The sequence below is a fragment of the Vigna radiata genome, chromosome 8, assembly GCF_000741045.1.
Source record: "Vigna radiata var. radiata cultivar VC1973A chromosome 8, Vradiata_ver6, whole genome shotgun sequence".
Lineage (NCBI taxonomy): Eukaryota > Viridiplantae > Streptophyta > Magnoliopsida > Fabales > Fabaceae > Vigna > Vigna radiata.
In genome coordinates, this window is record NC_028358.1 from 10002958 (window position 1) to 10022669 (window position 19712).

A 19712-nucleotide genomic window follows, 5' to 3' on the forward strand; every position below is an offset into this window, starting at 1 on the left:
ATCCAAAGTGCTCTGATTGACGCAACGACCCCAGATCCAGAAAGAGGGCGAGGAGGCAATCACGACGGTTTTGGTCGACGGCGAAACTCTCCGACGACGCGCCGACACACATAGCGAGAAGCGACGGATCTGGTGACTGTTGCGGCGACGCGTAAAGGCGCGTGGGTGGTTCGTCCGCCGCGATCTTTACACCACGATGGTCGCCCGACCGAGACGATTCGGATGGTGCGATCGTTGGTCGATTCTAGAACTCCGACGACTGTGACAAAGGCAATGACTGCATTGGTAACGGCGACTGTGATGTGTACTAAAGACCGTAGAACATGCTGGAACAAAAACTAAGCTCTAGATACCAAATTTAAGAAAAGACTAATGAAATTAAAAAAATTATATTAAGATTTTTTTTCTTACTATGCTAAAAATAAAATGTCACTAATGAAATATGTCAATGCAATAACATTGAACTAATTATTTACTAATCTTGGATGAACAGTTTTTGTATTACTAAACGGATATACGACATAATGGTGTCTTGTAAATTGACATACATCATACTTGAAGAGTCTTTGAAAAATAAAGGAAACATAAACATTAAAACATAAAAAGATATATGTCTTAAACAACAAAAGAGGACTCGAAAGTAGTGTAAGACAGGAGTCAAAAGGTAATCATTTATCGTCTAGTACTATCCTTGCTTCTCAAGACTTCAAGGCAATACAATCTTCCCTGTTCCTCAACAATTTCAATTGTCGTCTTTGTGACAAGATCCTAAAAAATACAATAAGGAAGAAAAAAGGTTACAAAACAACTTAGGTCATTAAACATAAATACGGTTATTACAAAGTTTTAGAACATGAAAGATATCTTTAAAGTTGAGAGATGAAAAAAAGATAAATATTGTTATGTCCGGTTATTGTGGTAGGAATGTCTTGGCAATATTAATATGATTACTAGAAAGAGAAACATACAGTATTAAAAAAGACGAATGAAGGCTCATATGGTTTGTCACGCCAAAGTGTAACTCGAGTTTTTACATGTAGTTTTAGAAACATCATCTATGAAAAAACCCTTTTATCAATAGTCATATATATAGCATCAAACACACTATTATCTGAAAGGGTTTAATTTCAAATATAAATGGAAATATACTATTTATTCTTCAAAAGATGTCAAAGATTAACAAAAGCATGATATTGAGCAAGAATTTGAACTATTTTGCAATAACTATACGTTGTCTGATATACAAAGATCAAAATATTTGCTTGAGATAAAAGATTGGCTTTGCAACAAATACTTTCTAAAGTCTATAAAAGAAAGAAGATGCAAACACAATATAAAATCTGATCAAGCGAAAAGATTATGTGATTATACCTTTTAACCTTTGAGAGAAAACAATTATAATATCCATGAAGTTACATTCTCAACAATTAGTGTTTCATTAGATATAATTTTTGTAATCCTATGATGTTTCATCAAACATATTTTTTATCGTAATCAGGACTCGTGAAAGCTAGTGTGGAAATATTCATTCCTGATAAATGGTCAAAGTGTTGAAATGTTGTGAAATTGAAACTAATTTGGTGAAAGTCTTTAAACTTCCGAGAAAAATTCTAATGAAAGAAGTATTAAGTACATGACTAGTAATGTCTCTTGTCGGGTACTTTAAAAATTCTTCTAAACAGTTTGACAAGCACAAAGAAGTTAAGATGTTTAATCTAATGATACGCAACTAAGACGTGGACCATAATAAAGACTAAGAACAACACTGAATAGAAATTCACCTATGAATGATTCTCTAAGCTTAAGTCACTAAATAACCAAGTGAGTAATGACATAAAAATAAATTAGTATTGACAAAGAGTTGAAGTAATTGTTTATCATATACATAGATATATAATCTTTTATAACTTTATTTTTTAGGCAATAATATTTTAAAGACAATAAGACATAAGTGAATTATTAGGCTTTATCTCATAGTAGTTACTAAGTTGTTAATAGTAATTAGTTTATATAATATCAAGTATATTATTACAAAAGACACATGTACGCAATTATTTTATCAAGATAGTTGATTATTCACTTGTACTAATTGATTACTTACTACAAATAATCTACTATTTACGAATGAACATGTTTTTAATTACTAAACTAATTTATTATTTTAATTGATGATCAATTATCAATCTCTATTGTTCTTAAATTTAACATTCACAATTTGACTCATTAACATACTTTGCTCCCAATTTTTTTTTTCAAATATTTTCAGAAGTGCGTGTGGTCAGGCATCAAATAATATGAAACTCGTTCTCATCTACAATATCAAATGCACATATCATAAACAATCCAACATAAAATGCAACAACATACAACCTAATAATATAACAATAAGATCCACATTAACAAAGCTAACAATAAGTACTTCAGGGGAATTTCTAAAATAACTCCAGGTTCAAACATAATTTCTATCGACTAAATGAGAGAATATTCAACCTAACTTGTCCAAAAACAGTGAGAAACTAATTTCATCAATCTACCAAAATAAACTTTTGACATGAACTAAAGCAATTTGGATCAGCACAATTTTGAATTAAATACCGAACAAAGTAAACAACAGAAATTCAAGTACACGAATAAGATTCAAGTTGTTGTCATTCTGTGATTTAAGTTAAAGAAAATGGCGACCACCATAAGTAAATGAAGGTTCCATTAGAAACCACACCAACCAATTCTGTTAGTAATTGCGACCTTCCATCTGCTAGCTATAATGCTTTCTTGGCACATAAAAAATGTGCTTATTCTCGTTAGATCTTCCAAATCAAGCATTGTAACATTAATAAAAGTTAATCACCAGTATAAATTGCAGTAATAATTGCTTTAGATACAAATTTACAAGAGGGAGCAAGCTAGTCAAGGGGAGAAAACCAACGCTAAATACTGCTTACAAATTTAGCTCGTAATCTCTTAAAATATTATCAAATTAGTTTTCTCATGAATAACTGATATTTTTTACTTTAATTTACAAGAGTACACTCCATGTACACTTTGTCTTACTACAAAGGAAGCCTCAAAACAAATGGCTAGAAGCATCCTTCCCATCCCCCACATCTATGACAGTGCCTCAGCTAAAACATTCAGCAGATACAAGAAACACCGCGCAAGATTTATCTCCCATTCATTTGATTCAAAAAAACATTGAAATCTCAACACTAAATTTCAGTAATGAATACCCGCTTAATACTTTTTCACTTACTCGATTAAAAGAAAACCAAAAAACTTCTCATAAATTTAAATTTTGGTTCACAACTACAATTGCGATCACGTTGTCATTGTGGAATTGCTCACAACAGCAACTTTCCACAATTGCTAAACGAATTTAAATCACAAAAAATCAATGCATTCGCAACTTTGTAATGCAACCACAACAAAGTGGCAAAAGAAAATCAACACCATTTTATTTCAACATTTTATAAAAGATACAAATTCAAATTTCAATCTTCTTTTCTAACTACTAAATGCTAGTGGTTGAATGAGTGCTACCGTGTCAGATGTTGAAAGAATGCGAAGGCACTTCTGGATGGTTCCTTGGGAAGCTACATGATTCATTGACGAATAATTGTAAAAAGATGCATCAATAGTTAAAATAATTGTATATTTCTTTTTCTCTGTTATTTATGTGCAAACATATAATAAGTTCATACAGCTGCAGCAGCTGCAATGAACAATCCAGCAGCACAATACCCGAAATTTAGAACCAATTCCAATCCAAGAATACTATTAAAACAAACAATAATTAAAGAAAATTGAGACAAAAATCTCACAATAGTCAAATAAAACCGAAGTACATTTAATAACCAAACACAATTATCATATTAACACGAAAATTCAAAAAATAGAGTACAACATGTCCTTTTATTTATTTTTCGATTCCCTTCACCATCACAGAGAGGAAAGCACAAGATAAAGAAGCCCTAACCCGGAAATTATTTAACCCTTACGTAATGATTAGTTGATATCAGCATCATCGAAATCGTCTTCGAAGTTGTTGAAGAAATTCACATCGGCAAGTTTGAGGTCGGCGGTGATGACACCCTCGGCGAAGGTCTCGAGAGGGTCGACGTCGTCGACATCCATCGCCATTGACGACACTTGCTCATCCATCTCCCCGAATAGTTCCATTGCTCTCAGCATCTTCTCTCACATACACTCTCTGAAAAATTACACCCCTGAAATTAGGGTTTTTTATATATAGAATGTTTCTTATTATAAATATAATATTGTCATTTTATATAATATTATTATATTAAATGTTTAAAAAATTAATATTTTGGAAATGGCTAGACAAAATTAAATTATAATAGTTTAAAACACGATTCGAATTTGTTTTAAAGATTAAGTGGAATCTATTTTTAAATTCATTTTTTTCTGCATCAACTTTGAACCAAAGGTAAGAGTTGAATTGAATCATATTCATAATTTTAATTATATTTATAATATACAAAAACTAGATGTTAGAAAAATTACAAAAAAAATATTAACCTAATGAAAATTTATATTAAAAATAAACATTCACTTAAAGGAAAAGTATAACATCTACAAATTCAAATAAATATGCCGAGTACATATAATTTGGCTGACACACGAGTCAAGATTAAAAACTTTCGTGGATCATAAAGTTCACATAAGAAAAAAAGTATTTAAAAATGAAAATGAAAAAGAAAAATTAAACACATAAAAAACATTCATTCGATCTAATTCCATATTCTATGCAAACAAAGTCTAATTGAATTTAGGTAAAGATAAATTAGTATGATATAATTAAGGTTTAATCATTTCAGACATTCTTATTTCTACATGATCGTCTCTGAATAGGTCCTTGTATTGTAAATGTTCTCAATTAGGTTTTTTATTGTGAAAAATTGAATTAATTTAGACTTCGTGTTAGTTTCGTATTAACACTGTGGTTTTTTTGAATTTTTTAATTATTTTTATTTTTTATTTATTTTTAATTTTTTTAAACAATAAAATAAAAAAAAATGTCATGTGTAAAACTGATATTGTACCACGTGGCAATGACAGTGTGACATGATACTGATAGTGCCATGTGTCATTGTCACACCACGTATCATTGCATTAGTCTCAATCTGGTCCCAATATTATGAAAGAAGAAATTACCTTTAATTATCGTATTCAAGAAAATTTTCTCTAATTTTTTATATTAAAAAAATTTGAAAAATTCACACCACCATGTTATGTCACTGTTTTAACCCTTATAGGTATATTTAAATAACATAATATGATTAAGTAAATATAAATATAATTAAACTTAATCATGTTAAAAATATTTAATAAAAATATCAGTTTTATTTAAAATATTTGTTAAGATTTATATATAATTTAAATTTTGTTTGAATTTAAGGAGGGACAAAAATTTTTAATTTTTAAAATTAAGACTAAATCGAGACAAAATAAAAATACATGTATCAAATTGAGACACAATAAAAATACAGGAACCAAATTGAGACTAATGCAATGACATGTAGCCTAACAATGACACGTGGCACTGTCGGTGCCATATCACATTGTCATTGCCACGTGGCATAATATCAGTTTGACACATGGCATTTTTTTTTATTTAAAATAAATAAATAAACAAAAAATAAAAATAAAAATAATTCAAAAATTCAAAAAAATCACGAACTGACACGTGTCACCTCCTTTAACGGTGTTAATACGGAACTAACGACGAGGTCTAAATTGATTCATTTTTTCACAATAAGGGATTTAATTGAGAGCATTTACAATGCGAGGACCTATTTGATTCGATCCTGCAAAAATAGGGATGTCCGAAATTAATAAACCTATAATTAAAAGATAATTAACAGATTGAGATGTTAAACTTGATATGTTTTTATTGGGTTAGACTCATGTTTAAAAAGTTATGTCTCGTTTAGATAATGTTGAGTTAGGTAGGAATAAGTTTCTTCGAGTTGGTCTTAAGTTAGAATGGATAAAGTTAGATTATGCTCAAATCAAGTAGGTTGCTTCAGTTTGATCAAGGTTAAGTTAGGTCCAGGTCAAATTAAGGTTTATGAAATAGTGAAGAGATGAGGAGAAATCTCCCTTTTGTTAAATACACACATAAGGTTCTCTATTTATAATAGAAGAAATATGGGCTAAGCCCAAAATACAAATAAGAAATAATAACAAACTAACTAACAAATAAAAGATAAGGATAAAAGATAAATATAAAATAAAGATAATATATCTAACACTCCCCCTCAAGCTGGTGCATACAAATCGTATGTAGCAAGCTTGTTACAAATCGGTCCCCGTAAAGACTTAGTGAAAATATCTGCTAATTGATCCCTTGAATTTACGAATTCAGTCTTAATATCTCCAGATACAATCTTCTCTCGAATGAAATGACCATCAATTTCAATGTGTTTGGTCCTCTCATGAAAGACAGAATTAGAACTAATATGAAGAGCAGCCTGATTGTCACAAATAAGCGTCATTTGCGTGACATCTCCAAATTGTAACTCTCTAAAAAATTGCTTAAGCCAAACAAGTTCAGAAGTGGCTGAAGCCATAGCTCTATATTCTGCTTCTACACTAGATCTTGCCACAACACTCTGTTTCTTGCTTTTCCAAGAGATCAAGTTACCACCAATAGAGACATAATATTCGGATGTAGGATCTTCTATCAGAAGGAGATCCTGCCCAATCAACATTAGAATAACAAACCACTCTTGTATGGTTACTAGAACCATATAACAACCCTTTTCTAGGAGATCCTTTAATGTACTTTAATATACGAATAACTGCATTCCAATGATCTTCACATGGGGAATTAAGGAATTAGCTTACCACACTAACTGCAAAGGAAATATCAGGACGAGTAACTGTAAGATAATTCAATTTTCCAACTAGTCTTCTATATTTCTCGGGATCTGACATAGGCTCCCCTTGTTTTGGTAGAAGTTTAGTATTAAGATCCATGGTTGTGTCCACAGGTTTTGAATTCATTAACCTAGTTTCCTCCAAAATATCTAGTGCATATTTCCTTTGAGATATAACAATACCATCATTGGATTGTGCCACCTCAATACCCAAGAAATATTTAAGTTTGCCAAGATCTTTGGTCTAAAAATGGTTGCAAAGATGTTGTTTCATCTGAGAGATACCATGACTATCACTGCCTATAAGAACAATGTCATCAACATATACTATCAAGTAGACAGATCCAACACTTGAGTGATGGTAAAAGATTGAATGATTCGTCTCACAACGAGAAATACCAAATTGTTGAACAACATCACTAAATTTTCCAAACCAGACCCTAGGAGATTGTTTTAGGCCATATAAGGATTTGCGAAGACAACATACCAACCCAAAAGACTCCCCTGAGCAACAAATCCTGGAGGCTACTCCATATAAATTTCTTCTTGCAAATCTCCGTTAAGGAATGCATTTTTGACATCCAATTGATAAAGAGGTCATTGTTGAAGAGCCGTCATGGCTATAAATAAAGGAATAAATGTCATTTTTGCCACTGGAGAAAAAGTATCACCATAATCCAAACCAAAAATTTGAGTATAACCTTTAGCCATAAGACGAGCTTTGAGGCGATCAATAGTTCCATTGGGACCAACTTTGATAGCAAAAACCCACCTACAACCAACAACAGATTTCCCAGATGGTAATGGGCCAAGCTCCCAAGTTCCATTATGCTGAAGAGCACTTAGTTCATTTAGCATGGCTTGACGCCAACCAGGATGGCATAGGCATCATTAATAGATTTCGGGATTGCCACAGAAGAAATAGAAGAAAGACATGTATAAAAAGGTGAAGACAGTCTATGATAACTTAAAGCAAGATAATGTGGAGAGGGATTACGGGTAGAACGTATACCTTTTCGAAGGGCAATTGGAAAGGTAGACTCAGTTGTCGGAACCGGAGGAGACAAGGCAGTTCACACTTCAATTAAGTCACTTGGTGGTTGTTGAGAAACAACTAGTGAACTAGGCACAACAACAGGAATATTGATAGTATTAGAAGGAGACATATCAGAAGAAGAATGATCATTAAAATAAAAGGAAGACTCATTGAAGGTGACATCTGCAGATATAAAATAATGATTAAGAGAAGAAGAAAAACCTTGTATCCTTTCTTTGATTTAGTAAAGCCTAAAAAAACACATTTGTGTGATCGAGGAGCTAACTTATCAAGACTAGGACCAAAATTATGAACAAAACATGTAGACCCAAAAACCTTTAGAGGTAATGGGTGAAGACTTTCATGAGGAAATAAAATAGAATAAGGTATTTTATTTTCTAAAACAGAAGAAGGCATGCTATTAATGAGATAACATGCAGTAAGAACAACATCACCCCAAAAATATTGAGGAATGTTACCATGAATTAAAAAAGTACGAGTTGTTTCAATAAGATGTCTATTTTTACGCTCAGCCACCCCATTTTGTTGAGGTGTATAAGCACATGAAGTTTGGTGAAGAATACCATGAGAAGCCATAAATTGTTGAAAAGAGTGGGAAAGATATTCACGACCATTATCATTATGCAAAATTTGAATAGAAACACCAAACTGAGTTTTAATTTCATTATAAAAAGTTTAAAAATGATACAATAACTCAGAACGATTTTTCATTAAAAATAACCAAGTACATTTAGAATAATCATAATAAAGGTAATGAAGTATTGAAAACCTAAATTAGACTTAACACGACTAGGTCCCCAAATGTCAGAATGAAGTAAGGCAAAAGGAGACGAAGCACGTTGTGAGACACTACGAGGAAAGGAACTACGAATATGTTTTCCTAATTGACGTGACTCACAGACCAAATTGGACAACTTGGATAAGCTAGGAACAAGTTGTTGTAGTTTGGCAAGACTGGGATGACCTAACTGAGCATGAAGAAGAGATGGAGACTCCATAACTGTCCCAATATGTATAGTGGGGCGAAGATGATAAAAACCATGAGACTCACATCCGGTGCCAATCACCTGTCTCGAACTCCGATCCTATAAACAAACAAAATCTTTGTCAAAAGAAATATCACAATCAAGAGAACGAGTTAGATGACTGACAGATAATAAGTTAAAAGGAGACCCAGGGACATAAAGAACATTATCAATGGATAAAAAAGGAAAAATGTTAACAATCCCAACACCATGAGCTAAACCTCTAAATACATCAGCCATTGTAACAAAAGGTAAAGGATTCGAAGAGGACAAAGAGAAAAACAAAGATTTGTTACCAGTAATGTGATTTGTGGCTTCCGAGTAAAAAACTCAAGAGTCAAAAGAAGAAGATGGACTCAGACCAATAAAAGATGTACTTGTGTGTGCTACAGATGCAGTGGAACTAGAAGGTTGTTGGTCCTTATACCATTTGAGAAATTTACTGAAAATAACAGAGTCATCACTAATATTAAATGAAGGAGGATCCCCAGTAGGTGATTGTGACGAAGAAGTAGTTTGAACAATTGCAGCATATCTAGGAGGGCGACCATGTAATGCATAATACCTGTCAATAATGTGACCTACCTTGCCACAATGGTTACACTTGAGACGTCCTTTTCCTGGTTTGTGAGAGTGATTGCGGTCATGATGTTGAGATGCCAACGTAGAGGAAACATATGTATCATTGATGGGTCTACTAGGTACAAGCAAAAAAGTGGAACAAGTAGAAGTCAAAGTGGGGACAACAGGTGAACCCAAAATCTGATCACGAACATGAGAATACTCATTAGAAAGGTCGTGCAATGCTAGCAGCATGAATAACTTTGACCGTTACTCTATTTCTTTGGCAAGAGTAGAAGCAGGAGACAATAATTCATTAAACTCATGAAAAAGAGCATGAATTTTATCCATATAATCAGTCATAGAGTCCTGACGCCGAGGAGCAAGAACAATGAGAAGATCATGACAAACACCATAAAGACGTTGAGTATCATTGGTGTATAATAATTTAATGTGTTCCCAGATTTCAAAACATGTTTCGTAGGAACGAAAAATTTATTTTAAAGAGGAATGAAGGGCACCCTTGAGAACAATGCATAACTGAGCATCAACTTTCAACCAATGGTAACTGCAGCGGAATCAATAGTTGTCACATTCTGAGTAATATGATCAAGATACCCTTAACTCTTAAGCCAAAGTTTAACATCTGATGCCCAAGTCGCATAATTAGAGTTTGGGTTTACGTTAAGTGAGTAGAGTCAAGCATATGTTAGATTCATATCAAGCTGAGTCAAGTTAAGTTCATTTTGGGTCCACCTTGGGCTCAATCAAATCGAACCCACCTTGAGCTGAGTTAAGTCAGATCCATGTTAGGTCTAGTTAAGTATAATTGTGTTCATGTTAGGTCAAATAAAATTGATCCACCTCAAGCTAAGTCTAATCGAGTTTGCATCATGTTATGTCTTAATAGAGCCACATAGGGATAAGTCATGCTAGGTCCTCATTGAACCAAATTGAATTAGAAAAACTCAAGTTGAGTGGAGTCGAACATGTTTGAATTGCACCTCCTTCAACCAAATCAAATTTAATCACCTCATAAAAAATAATCTAATCCATTTTTAACTAGTTAACGCAGTTTGAAAACACAATAAAGAAATATAACAAAAACTCAACAGAAAATCCAAATTCATCATTAACCATCTTTATAAAATAAAATATGAGCCATGTTGTTATGATTAAAGATAAATAAAATTATAGTGTATTAATTAACCTTTATCTTTTATAAAGTTAACAATTTATCTTTTGATACAAATTAATTCATAAGATATTTGAGTTAGAATTTGAGTATCTCAAATGCAGGACTATTGAGATATATTATTTAAGAGTATTTTTGACCATTTCATTAATTAAGAATTAAATATAAAATTAGTTGAGTTAGTAATCAGCTTAATATTTTTATTATTGTACTTACAATTCTAAGTGTTATATACAGACGTGAAGTGCTTTTTTTACTTTTAATCGTGAGTATGTTCTACGTAAACGAGTCTTAGGTTAGAAAACCATAAAACTACAGGAGCTTTAATATTCTCAAACATATATCTTAAGTTATAATACCATGAATTACAACAAAATATGAAAACATTCCAAAAAAAATAAAAAAAAGAAAATGTTTTATTAATTTTTATAATTTAGAAGGAATGTCAATTTAAATTCTTTATATAATAAATAAAATTTTTGATAACTGTTATTAATTTAAATTACACTTACATTTTTAATATTAACATTAATTTCAATAATTAAAAAAATTAATTATGAATTTTAAAATAGTATACACTATTAAACTAGTATTTTTTTAAAAACTAATATAAAATCAGATAAAAATCAATATTATTATTGTTATTAACAGTGTTAGCATATGCTTATATAAATATTTATTATTATTAATTTTATTTTATAATGCTTTCAATAATTGAAAATCTTAAAATAACTATTAATTTATATTATTTATAAATTTAAAATATTTTCAAATATTAAAAATAGTTCCCAATCATTTTAAACATTTTTTTGTGCTTATTTTTATTAAATCATGAAAAATATCTTAATAGTTTTTATATTATAAATAATTTATCAATAAAATATTTATAACTTTTTTTATATCTTTATATCAATCTAACTGAATATATAAAATGTAAAAAAAGTAATGGAGTTAATTCTGGTAAGTAAAGTTAATGGAGTGCTATTTAGGTATTTTGTTGTAAGATATGAACTTCTTAATCTCTTTGACCTAATTTTTCACCATTTTCTCAATGTGTTCTCAGAGGTTTCTTTCGAGATTCCTGGCCTCTTTTCCTGTAAACACTGAACATCTTCAACTCGCTCATAACATAACCCAAAGCCTTCTCAACTCCACCTATTTCAAACCTCACTCTGTGATCCCATGCATCGCACCTCAAATCACTTACTATGTTCTCTCAGACCCATCTCTTCCGCCTCGCTCCTGCTTATCCTTCTTCCACTTCCTCGCAACACAAAACCCCCAAAAACCAGACCTCAAAGCCCACCTGATCCTCCTCTATAGGCTCTTTTCAGCAAAACAATTTGCATCAATGAGAACCCTTTTGAATTCCCTTGTCACCAATGTGGAAATCAAGCACCCTGTTCGTGAGTTTGTTTCTCTAGTTGATGAATGTGAGTCTCAATTTGGAAGTGAAAGTGAGAGTGAGTCATATTTTGTTGAGAAACTATGTGACATGTTGTTCAGGGTGTGTGCTGATAACAGAATGTTTAGAGAGGCTATTTGGGTGTTTGATTATGTTATGTCAAAGGGGTTGGCGATAGAGGGTAGGTCTTGCTTTGTGCTTTTGCTTGCTTTGAAGAGATGTAAAGAGGTGGAGTTCTGTGTGAGATTCTTTCATCGGATGGTGGAATGTGGCCGCGTTGATATCGGAGTTCAGTCCTTGACTCTTGTGGTTGATGTGTTGTGTAGGAGAGGAGAGATCGATAGGGGTAAGAAGTTGATGAAGGAGATGGCTGAGAGAGGCATTGTGAGGCCGACTGTTTTTACTTATAATACATTGTTGAATGCTTGTGTTGTGAGGAAAGATCGAAAGGGGGTCGAGGAGATACTGGGGTTGATGGAGAGTGAGGGAGTGCTGGCTTGTTTGACGACGTACACTATTTTGATTGAGTGGTATGCGAGTTCCGGGAGAATTGGGGAGGCTGAAAAGGTGTTTGAGGAAATGCGTGAGAGGAACATGCAGATGGATGTTTATGTGTACACGTCGATGATAAGTTGGAATTGTAGGGCGGGAAATGTTAGAAGGGCGTTGGCTTTGTTTGATGAGATGATTTGGAAAGGCATTGTTCCAAATACTCATACTTACGGGGCGATGATTAGCGGAATGTGCAAGGCGGGGCAAATGGAGGCTGCAGAAATCTTGTTGGAAGAGATGCAGACTAAGGGGCTTGATCTGAATGTGGTGATATTTAACACGATGATGGATGGTTATTGTAAGAGAGGGATGATGGATGAAGCTTTCAGGCTGCAAGTTATCATGGAAAGGAAGGGATTTGAAGCCGATGTGTTTACATACAGCACTCTTGCTAGTGGGCTATGTAAATTGCACAGGTATGAAGAAGCCAAGAGGACCCTAAATTTGATGGTGGAGAAAGGAGTAACTCCGAACGTTGTTACTTGCACTACTTTAATTGAGATATATTGTAAGGAAGGAAACCTTGCAGAAGCTGAGAGGATCTTAGGGAATATGGATAAAGAGAGAATGGTGCCTAATATTGTTACATATAATACTCTAATAGATGCATATAGCAAGAAAGAAAAAATAAAGCAAGCTCATGTGTTAAAATCTGAAATGATTGGGAAGGGGATAGTGCCAGATGTATTTACATACACATCACTGATACATGGGGAATGTATAGTTAACAGGGTAGACGAGGCTCTGAAGCTTTTCAGTGAAATGTTGGTAAAGGGCATAAGAGGAAGCGTAAAGACATATACAGCTATTATTTATGGTTTATCCAAGGAAGGGAGAGCAGATGAAGCTTTTAAGTTTTATGATGAGATGATGAGAATGGGTCTAGCACCTGATGATAGAGTTTTTGCTGCACTTGTTGGTAGTCTTCATAAAGTCAGTTCTCATGTTGCTGCGAAACAAAATGAGTGGTGCACGGAAAATAGACTCTTCTGATGCCTCGAGCTGGCAAACTCTAGTTTGTCAATTTCAGGTGTGGAGGTGGCTCATACATTATGATTTTGTTCTTGAAGCCTGAATGAAAAAAAAAAAAAAAATCTTCCACAACACAGTACCAAATTAGAGCTCTGAAACTGTTACATTGTACAAATATTCTTGTGTTGGGTAATACGTACAAACCTCCTTCCTATATCTGTTGATGAATTATACATACCCTATGATGGTGATTAGAGACTTTGCTGGAGTATTTCACAGAAATGGGAGTTGGTCAGATTTGTTCAAAGAACTAACGAGAGTCCTTCGTGATGAATTCCTTTCCTCCAATAAACAATCAGATGTTCGACGGAGACTTTCAATAAAGCTATCATACACAGCTACACCCCAGTTATATTTGTCAATCATTCCTGGATCATCTACTAACTTAACCAATCCCTATGAAACAATACAACTTGTGTTTGGAAAATACAGCTCATTTAATGCAAGAAGAATGTACAACTTACAAAATTCCTCTGCATCATCTGTACTACGAAGTTCATCACCTTTGTGAACAATATCTGCTAACCGAACAACAGGTCCATGAAACATTTTTCTTGTGTTACATTCATTGTCTTCTTCTAAATTAATATTTTGACCCACTGCCAACAGTTGTAAAGCTAAATAGACATCTAACAAAGTAAAACTTATTGTTTTATTCAATGTCTTTTCATTCCATCTCGTACATAATGCATAGAACAATGGGAGATATATATTGATTTTTCCCCAAGTTCAAACACAAACTAAACGTTGTTTCTGCAATGTGACTCTTATGCTTGGTTGTTGTAAAGTCCCAATTTTGACATGATTTTCATTGATAAATGCACTTCTTTTGGGAGGCTTGTGCTTCTAATTCCTTAGTTTTAATTCATTTTCAGATATTCTTGTTAATAATAGAGTCTTTAGGAAAATATGTTAATATTGTGTTTTTAAGTAGTTATTTCCGTTAGTGTCTTGATTGGATTCTTCTAGTAGCATAGTTTAATTGTTTTTAGTCTTAGTCTCATGTGCAGCATAGAATTTCCTAGTTCTATCTAATATTCTAGCTTTGATTTATGGTGTTGTAATTTGCGATGCAGTTAACTTCTTTAGGGAAGCCTAAGTCTTTGGGAGCCAGTGAAAAGAATTGGGGACAACCTAGCTACACGTGACAAACAATTGGCAGTGGAGGCTGAAGAAGCAATAGGATGGATGAGCTGAATTTGTCCAAGAAGCTAAGAATTAAGAGGAGTCAGATGCTGCCAATCTGAGAAAAGGCCATTTGGAAGAAGTTAATTGGCCAGTTTGCTTCATTATATGCTTATATGCATTAGCTAGTTATTTTAGAAGAGCTAAGAAGATTACGTGCTGTTCAGGTTATTCGTAATCATACTTATGAAAGTTTAGTTAGTTAATAGTAGTTAGTTTACTTGCATTTTCCAGCCATGAATTGTTTAGGAGTTGAGTGGCCTATAAGAGGGCTGATACGTAACACCAACGACAACTATCGCCTCATTAGACCACACTGGTTCCATTCACAACGACTGAACCATTTTTTCACATTCTCTCTACACATTTTTACAGAGCCTGAACAGACACTTTTCTCTTTTCTCTGCTTGGATTCAAGATTCACGCACCTTCAAGCCTGGTTTCAGTGACTTTTACCATTCTGTGAAGTTTAAATTCTCTGTAATTGATTTTCATTCAATGCAATTTTTACATTTCAGCCAGTTTTAATTCTCTATAATTGATTTTCATTCAATGTAATTCTTACATTTCAGCCATTACTCTCAATGCTTCTACTTCAATTTCTTGCTTCTGATGTTAGTTTCGAATTCAAATTACTTTTACAAGCTTTATCTCTCAGATTGACCTATTAAATTGACCTTGTATTTACATTTTCTGCTGTCACTGGTTCATGCGTTCGTTCATGTTCACTTACGTTTTTATGTTTCCAGTTGGTATTTTCAGTGCTTTTATTTCGTTTCACTCTCTCTTCATGATAGGAACTTATTTTCAATGATAATTTCTAGATTCAATCATTGTTTTACAGTTTTCACAATTTGACAGTTCAGTTAGTTTAGTTAGTTAATTCTGTTAAGTGTTAATCTAGGCTTTAGAATGTGATTTTTATATTCTGTGTTTTAATCTCAATTTTAATCATTGATTCTATGTTTCTTGCACATTTAAAACAAGCTTGCATTGCTAATTTTGTTACTGGATTCAGATTTCCATTTTTTGCTTGCTCTTAAGAACTTAGGTTTTCTAGATTTGGCAAAAATTGGGAATATGAATTCAGGCTTATGATTTTCTGAAATTGATTCTTCGAATTGTTAATTAGCATTGCTATAGATGGATTTAGATGTTAAAATAATGAATTCTCTAACTGCATTTCGTTTTAGCTAGTTAAGTACTCATTTTACTTTTGCTGTCAAAATTCCGATGCATTAGTTTAGTGTCTTTTGCTGCAAAATCTTTGTTTACATAGTGACTTCATGATTCCATTGCATTTAACCAATTTTGTATACATTTCATGCATATTTTCATTGAAATAGACGTGTTCCAGCTATTAATTTTGCTTTTTACAAAGTTTCACTTCTTTCATGCATTTTAACAAACACTTTGAAACTTAGTTCTAGAGTGTGAATTTGGGTATCTAGAGTGTTTAGTCAGTTATGCATTTGCATTCAATTTAGTTTTATGATTTTATTTATGTCTCATCATTCTCATCTTGATTAGATAATTTTCGTCATCATTTCATATTATAAATTCTGGTACAGCATTCTTACATTTTCATTCACCATTAGTCTTAAATTTGTTCATGCACCAGTTTTAGCATAGATTGCATTGTATATAATTTTCCTCCATAGTTTTATTAATTTTTCATGGTCAACAAAACAACAAACAAGCTACTAAAAACTGAGTTTCCTGGTATTGACACTTAGGTTGTTCCTATGTTACATTTTAGGAGGAATTTATATCGACTAAAGCTTAATGTGGCTAAAGGCTTTATGAGTTGTCATTTTCTTGATCAAGATTAAGCTATATCTTCATCAGTAGTTTGCTTAATCTTGATCCCAACATCATTACAAAACTGCTAAATTTCTTTATTTTGAGTATAATAGGCCTTCCAAATATCAAATCCACTTGAATGCAAAAATCCAACTCTGTAGAGTATATCCTCGGTATCGATGCTGAAATCCTATTGTCCCACCTGAAATTTTTAATAATTTCAAAGTGAGTAAAGAGAAGAAATGTTTGTGAAGAATACTGAAAGCATTTTCTTAGTTTGCTTCTGCTAACTCTCTTGTATACTTTTAGTGAGAAGAAGAAGAATTAAGGCTTTTCCATCTCTAGTTTGAAGGAAAGCTATAGTATTTTTCCTCTTTGCCAACTATCTCACTTGAGAATGGCAATGTTATATGGATTTCTTTCCTATTTTTCAAGAGAAATGATTGTTGGCAATTAGTTTCTTTACTTTCATATATTCTCTTACTCTAACATTTTTTTTTAAATATCTCTTTTGTCGTTTATGATTTATATCTTTTGTCATTTTTGTGTTTTTTAGCAGGTAATCTGGTGAAGTACTATGCAGTTAATGGTAGAAGCAACAAATGGCAGGGAATGCTTTAATAGATTCATCAAATGGTCTTAACATTCGAGATTAATCGAAGATTGAAGCAAGAAAACAACTTTTTGGATTCAAGGATATGGAAGTGAAAAAAAAAATTAATTCTAGATTAATCAATCCAGAAGAAAAATAATAATTTTGAATTATGCAGTTTTTCGAATTGAAGAATTTCAACATAAAAAATTTACTATAAAATATATTTTTAGATTGTAAAATTTAAGAGTGAAAAATATAATTTTAAAATTTTAAAATACAAAAGTAAAAATAATAATTTCAAATTGCTTATGGTATATGCCCCTTTTATCATCAAGTCAATTTTGACCGATATATTGTGTCATTTATGGTTCATGCTAGCTTTTTGAATTGCATAATTTGATATTGAACAACTTAATTTTGAATTATGCAATTTAAAATGTATTTTTAGATTCCAAAATTTCGTGAAAAAAAATAATTTCAAAATTTTGATGTCATATTTCATTTCTATAAGTAAACTTTGATTGTCGTTGGTGGTTCATGCCACTTATTCTTATCATAGTGTTGTTATCACTAATTTAACAAAAATTACTACATTAACTAAATTTTAAAAAGGTAAGACTAAATTAAAAGTATTTAAAATAATGAAACTAAACTGAAAATAGTGGGAAAAAAAAGTTTTTAAACTTAATGAGATGTTTGAAAACTAAATTTTAAATCTTTACTAAAATATTTTCACAGACATATTCAGTTCATATGAAATTTACATCACTATTCAAAATAATTTGATTCTAACTATCCAAAAAATTTAGTTAATATATATGTATAGTTTAATTAATTAAGGAAATTCAAACAAAAAATAAAGTTTTTTAGTTCACATGAAATTAGTTGACCAAAGATTTAATTGTAAAAATACTAAAATTTAGTTAAATTTTAAGCTTAATTATTAAAAGCATTGAGGGATTAAGTAGTAATTAATAAAAATTAATTAAGAATCCATTTGCGATTGATATGAAATATTTAGGGACAATTTTATAACTGAATAACTTTTATGAGTTAATTGAATTATAAGAAACTTAAGATAAAAATCCCTCAAACTTTAAAACGAGTAAGAGGTTAGTTAATTTCACACTTTGAAACAATTAATACTAGTATTTCAAACAAAAACACCCGTGCTAGAAAAATTGGCTACATATATGAACTTGACATTATGCGACTTGAATTCGGTGCATGTTATGTGTAAAAGATTTAACTTCTCTAACATTTCATCATCATGAGTCCATTTAAAGCTATTTATATAATAGGAATTTGATGCCGTTTTGTTTTGGTCTAAGAGGTTTATTTTTGGTAAAGGTGCAATTAAAAATAACTTAATGTGAAATTACATATCATATCATTTTCAGAAAATGGATTGAAATCAACGAGTTAGTTTGTAAAAAAAAAAGTTGGGATGACCTCTTCAATCTGGTAGTTCGATACAACCTGTTCTGTCCATTTCGACCAATCTAGCAAGATGGTTCGAAATCATTCCTAAACATAAGGAATTCGTTCTTGTTCTTGATAATACTTAAGCCAGCCCCATAGGTAAACTTGAGCGCTTGACATCATTAAAAAAACTTAAATTATTTAATGTATAAACATGTTTTGATATATTTTGGAAAATTCAAAAGCAAACCGAGATATTATATTTAAATAAGTGATAAATTATTCAAATGTAGCTCGATAGTTCGACATTAGCTCATTTTAACTTGGTAGGTCAAGTTGTAAAATTCAACCAATTCTTAAATGACGGGTCAGTCTGGCTCGATCTGCTTTTAGTGGACCAAAGTTGGGTCAGGAACCGGTCAAGTTAATTTGTTTTGTCATTCTTACACATCATTATGTAATGGTAAAAAAAAAAAAGCTAAAAACAAAGGATAAAAAAAAATACTCAAATAAATTATTTTCACTATGAAATCAAAGATATTAAAGTTATTTAAATTTTACCATATAAAACACAAACTAGATGCATTTTTAGACACATTAAATTGTATATAATAATTCAATATTTAATATTATTCTTGTATAGATTAATTTGGAGATTTATAGAACTAAAACATAAAATGAAAAATCAAGAAGAGGAAAACAAATCAAAGTTTGAACAAGTTTTAAAATCTTTGTTATTTAAATATTCAATCCAAGTTTTAATAATTAACCGATTCAACTATATCACTCTATACAAATTAACACTCAATATCATTCAATCTAATTCATATACAAATATTAAACAGGGAATCATTTGAATTATAATTTTAGAAACATAAATTGATACCACTAGAAAAACCAAAATTATAAAAGAAAAAAAAAAGCAAACTTTATAAAAAAAAATCACTTCAAAACTCAATTTATGTTATTTGATCTTAATTT

General features: G+C 31.6%; 2 protein-coding genes across 5 annotated transcripts; one reads left to right on the plus strand and one right to left on the minus strand.

Moving 5' to 3' along the window:
- Positions 1-468: 468 nt before the first annotated feature.
- Positions 469-4225, minus strand: LOC106771197 (small acidic protein 1). 3 transcript variants are annotated; one of them, XM_022785057.1, is made up of 2 exons: positions 3974-4225; positions 469-768 (listed from the first exon to the last, which is right to left on the minus strand). In XM_022785057.1, the coding sequence occupies exon 1, from the start codon at positions 4186-4188 to the stop codon at positions 4003-4005; it is 186 nt and encodes a 61-aa protein (XP_022640778.1). In that variant the 5' UTR covers positions 4189-4225; the 3' UTR covers positions 469-768; positions 3974-4002. The 3 variants fall into 3 exon arrangements, with proteins under 3 accessions (XP_022640778.1, XP_014512611.1, XP_022640779.1); XM_014657125.2 differs by having other exon boundaries at positions 3996-4224; XM_022785058.1 differs by lacking the exon at positions 469-768 and adding an exon at positions 3471-3590 and having other exon boundaries at positions 3996-4225.
- Positions 4226-11745: 7520 nt separating this feature from the next.
- LOC106772770 (pentatricopeptide repeat-containing protein At2g32630-like) lies at positions 11746-15432 on the plus strand. Of its 2 annotated transcripts, none has more exons than XR_002669080.1 (2): positions 11746-14262; positions 14803-15432. XR_002669080.1 is itself a non-coding variant. In XM_022784748.1 (2 exons), exon 1 carries the CDS (start codon positions 11789-11791, stop codon positions 13685-13687), a length of 1899 nt encoding a protein of 632 aa, XP_022640469.1. In that variant the 5' UTR covers positions 11746-11788; the 3' UTR covers positions 13688-13724; positions 14803-15432. The 2 variants fall into 2 exon arrangements, 1 of the variants encoding a protein (XP_022640469.1); XM_022784748.1 differs by having other exon boundaries at positions 11746-13724.
- The last annotated feature ends 4280 nt before the right edge of the window (positions 15433-19712 follow it).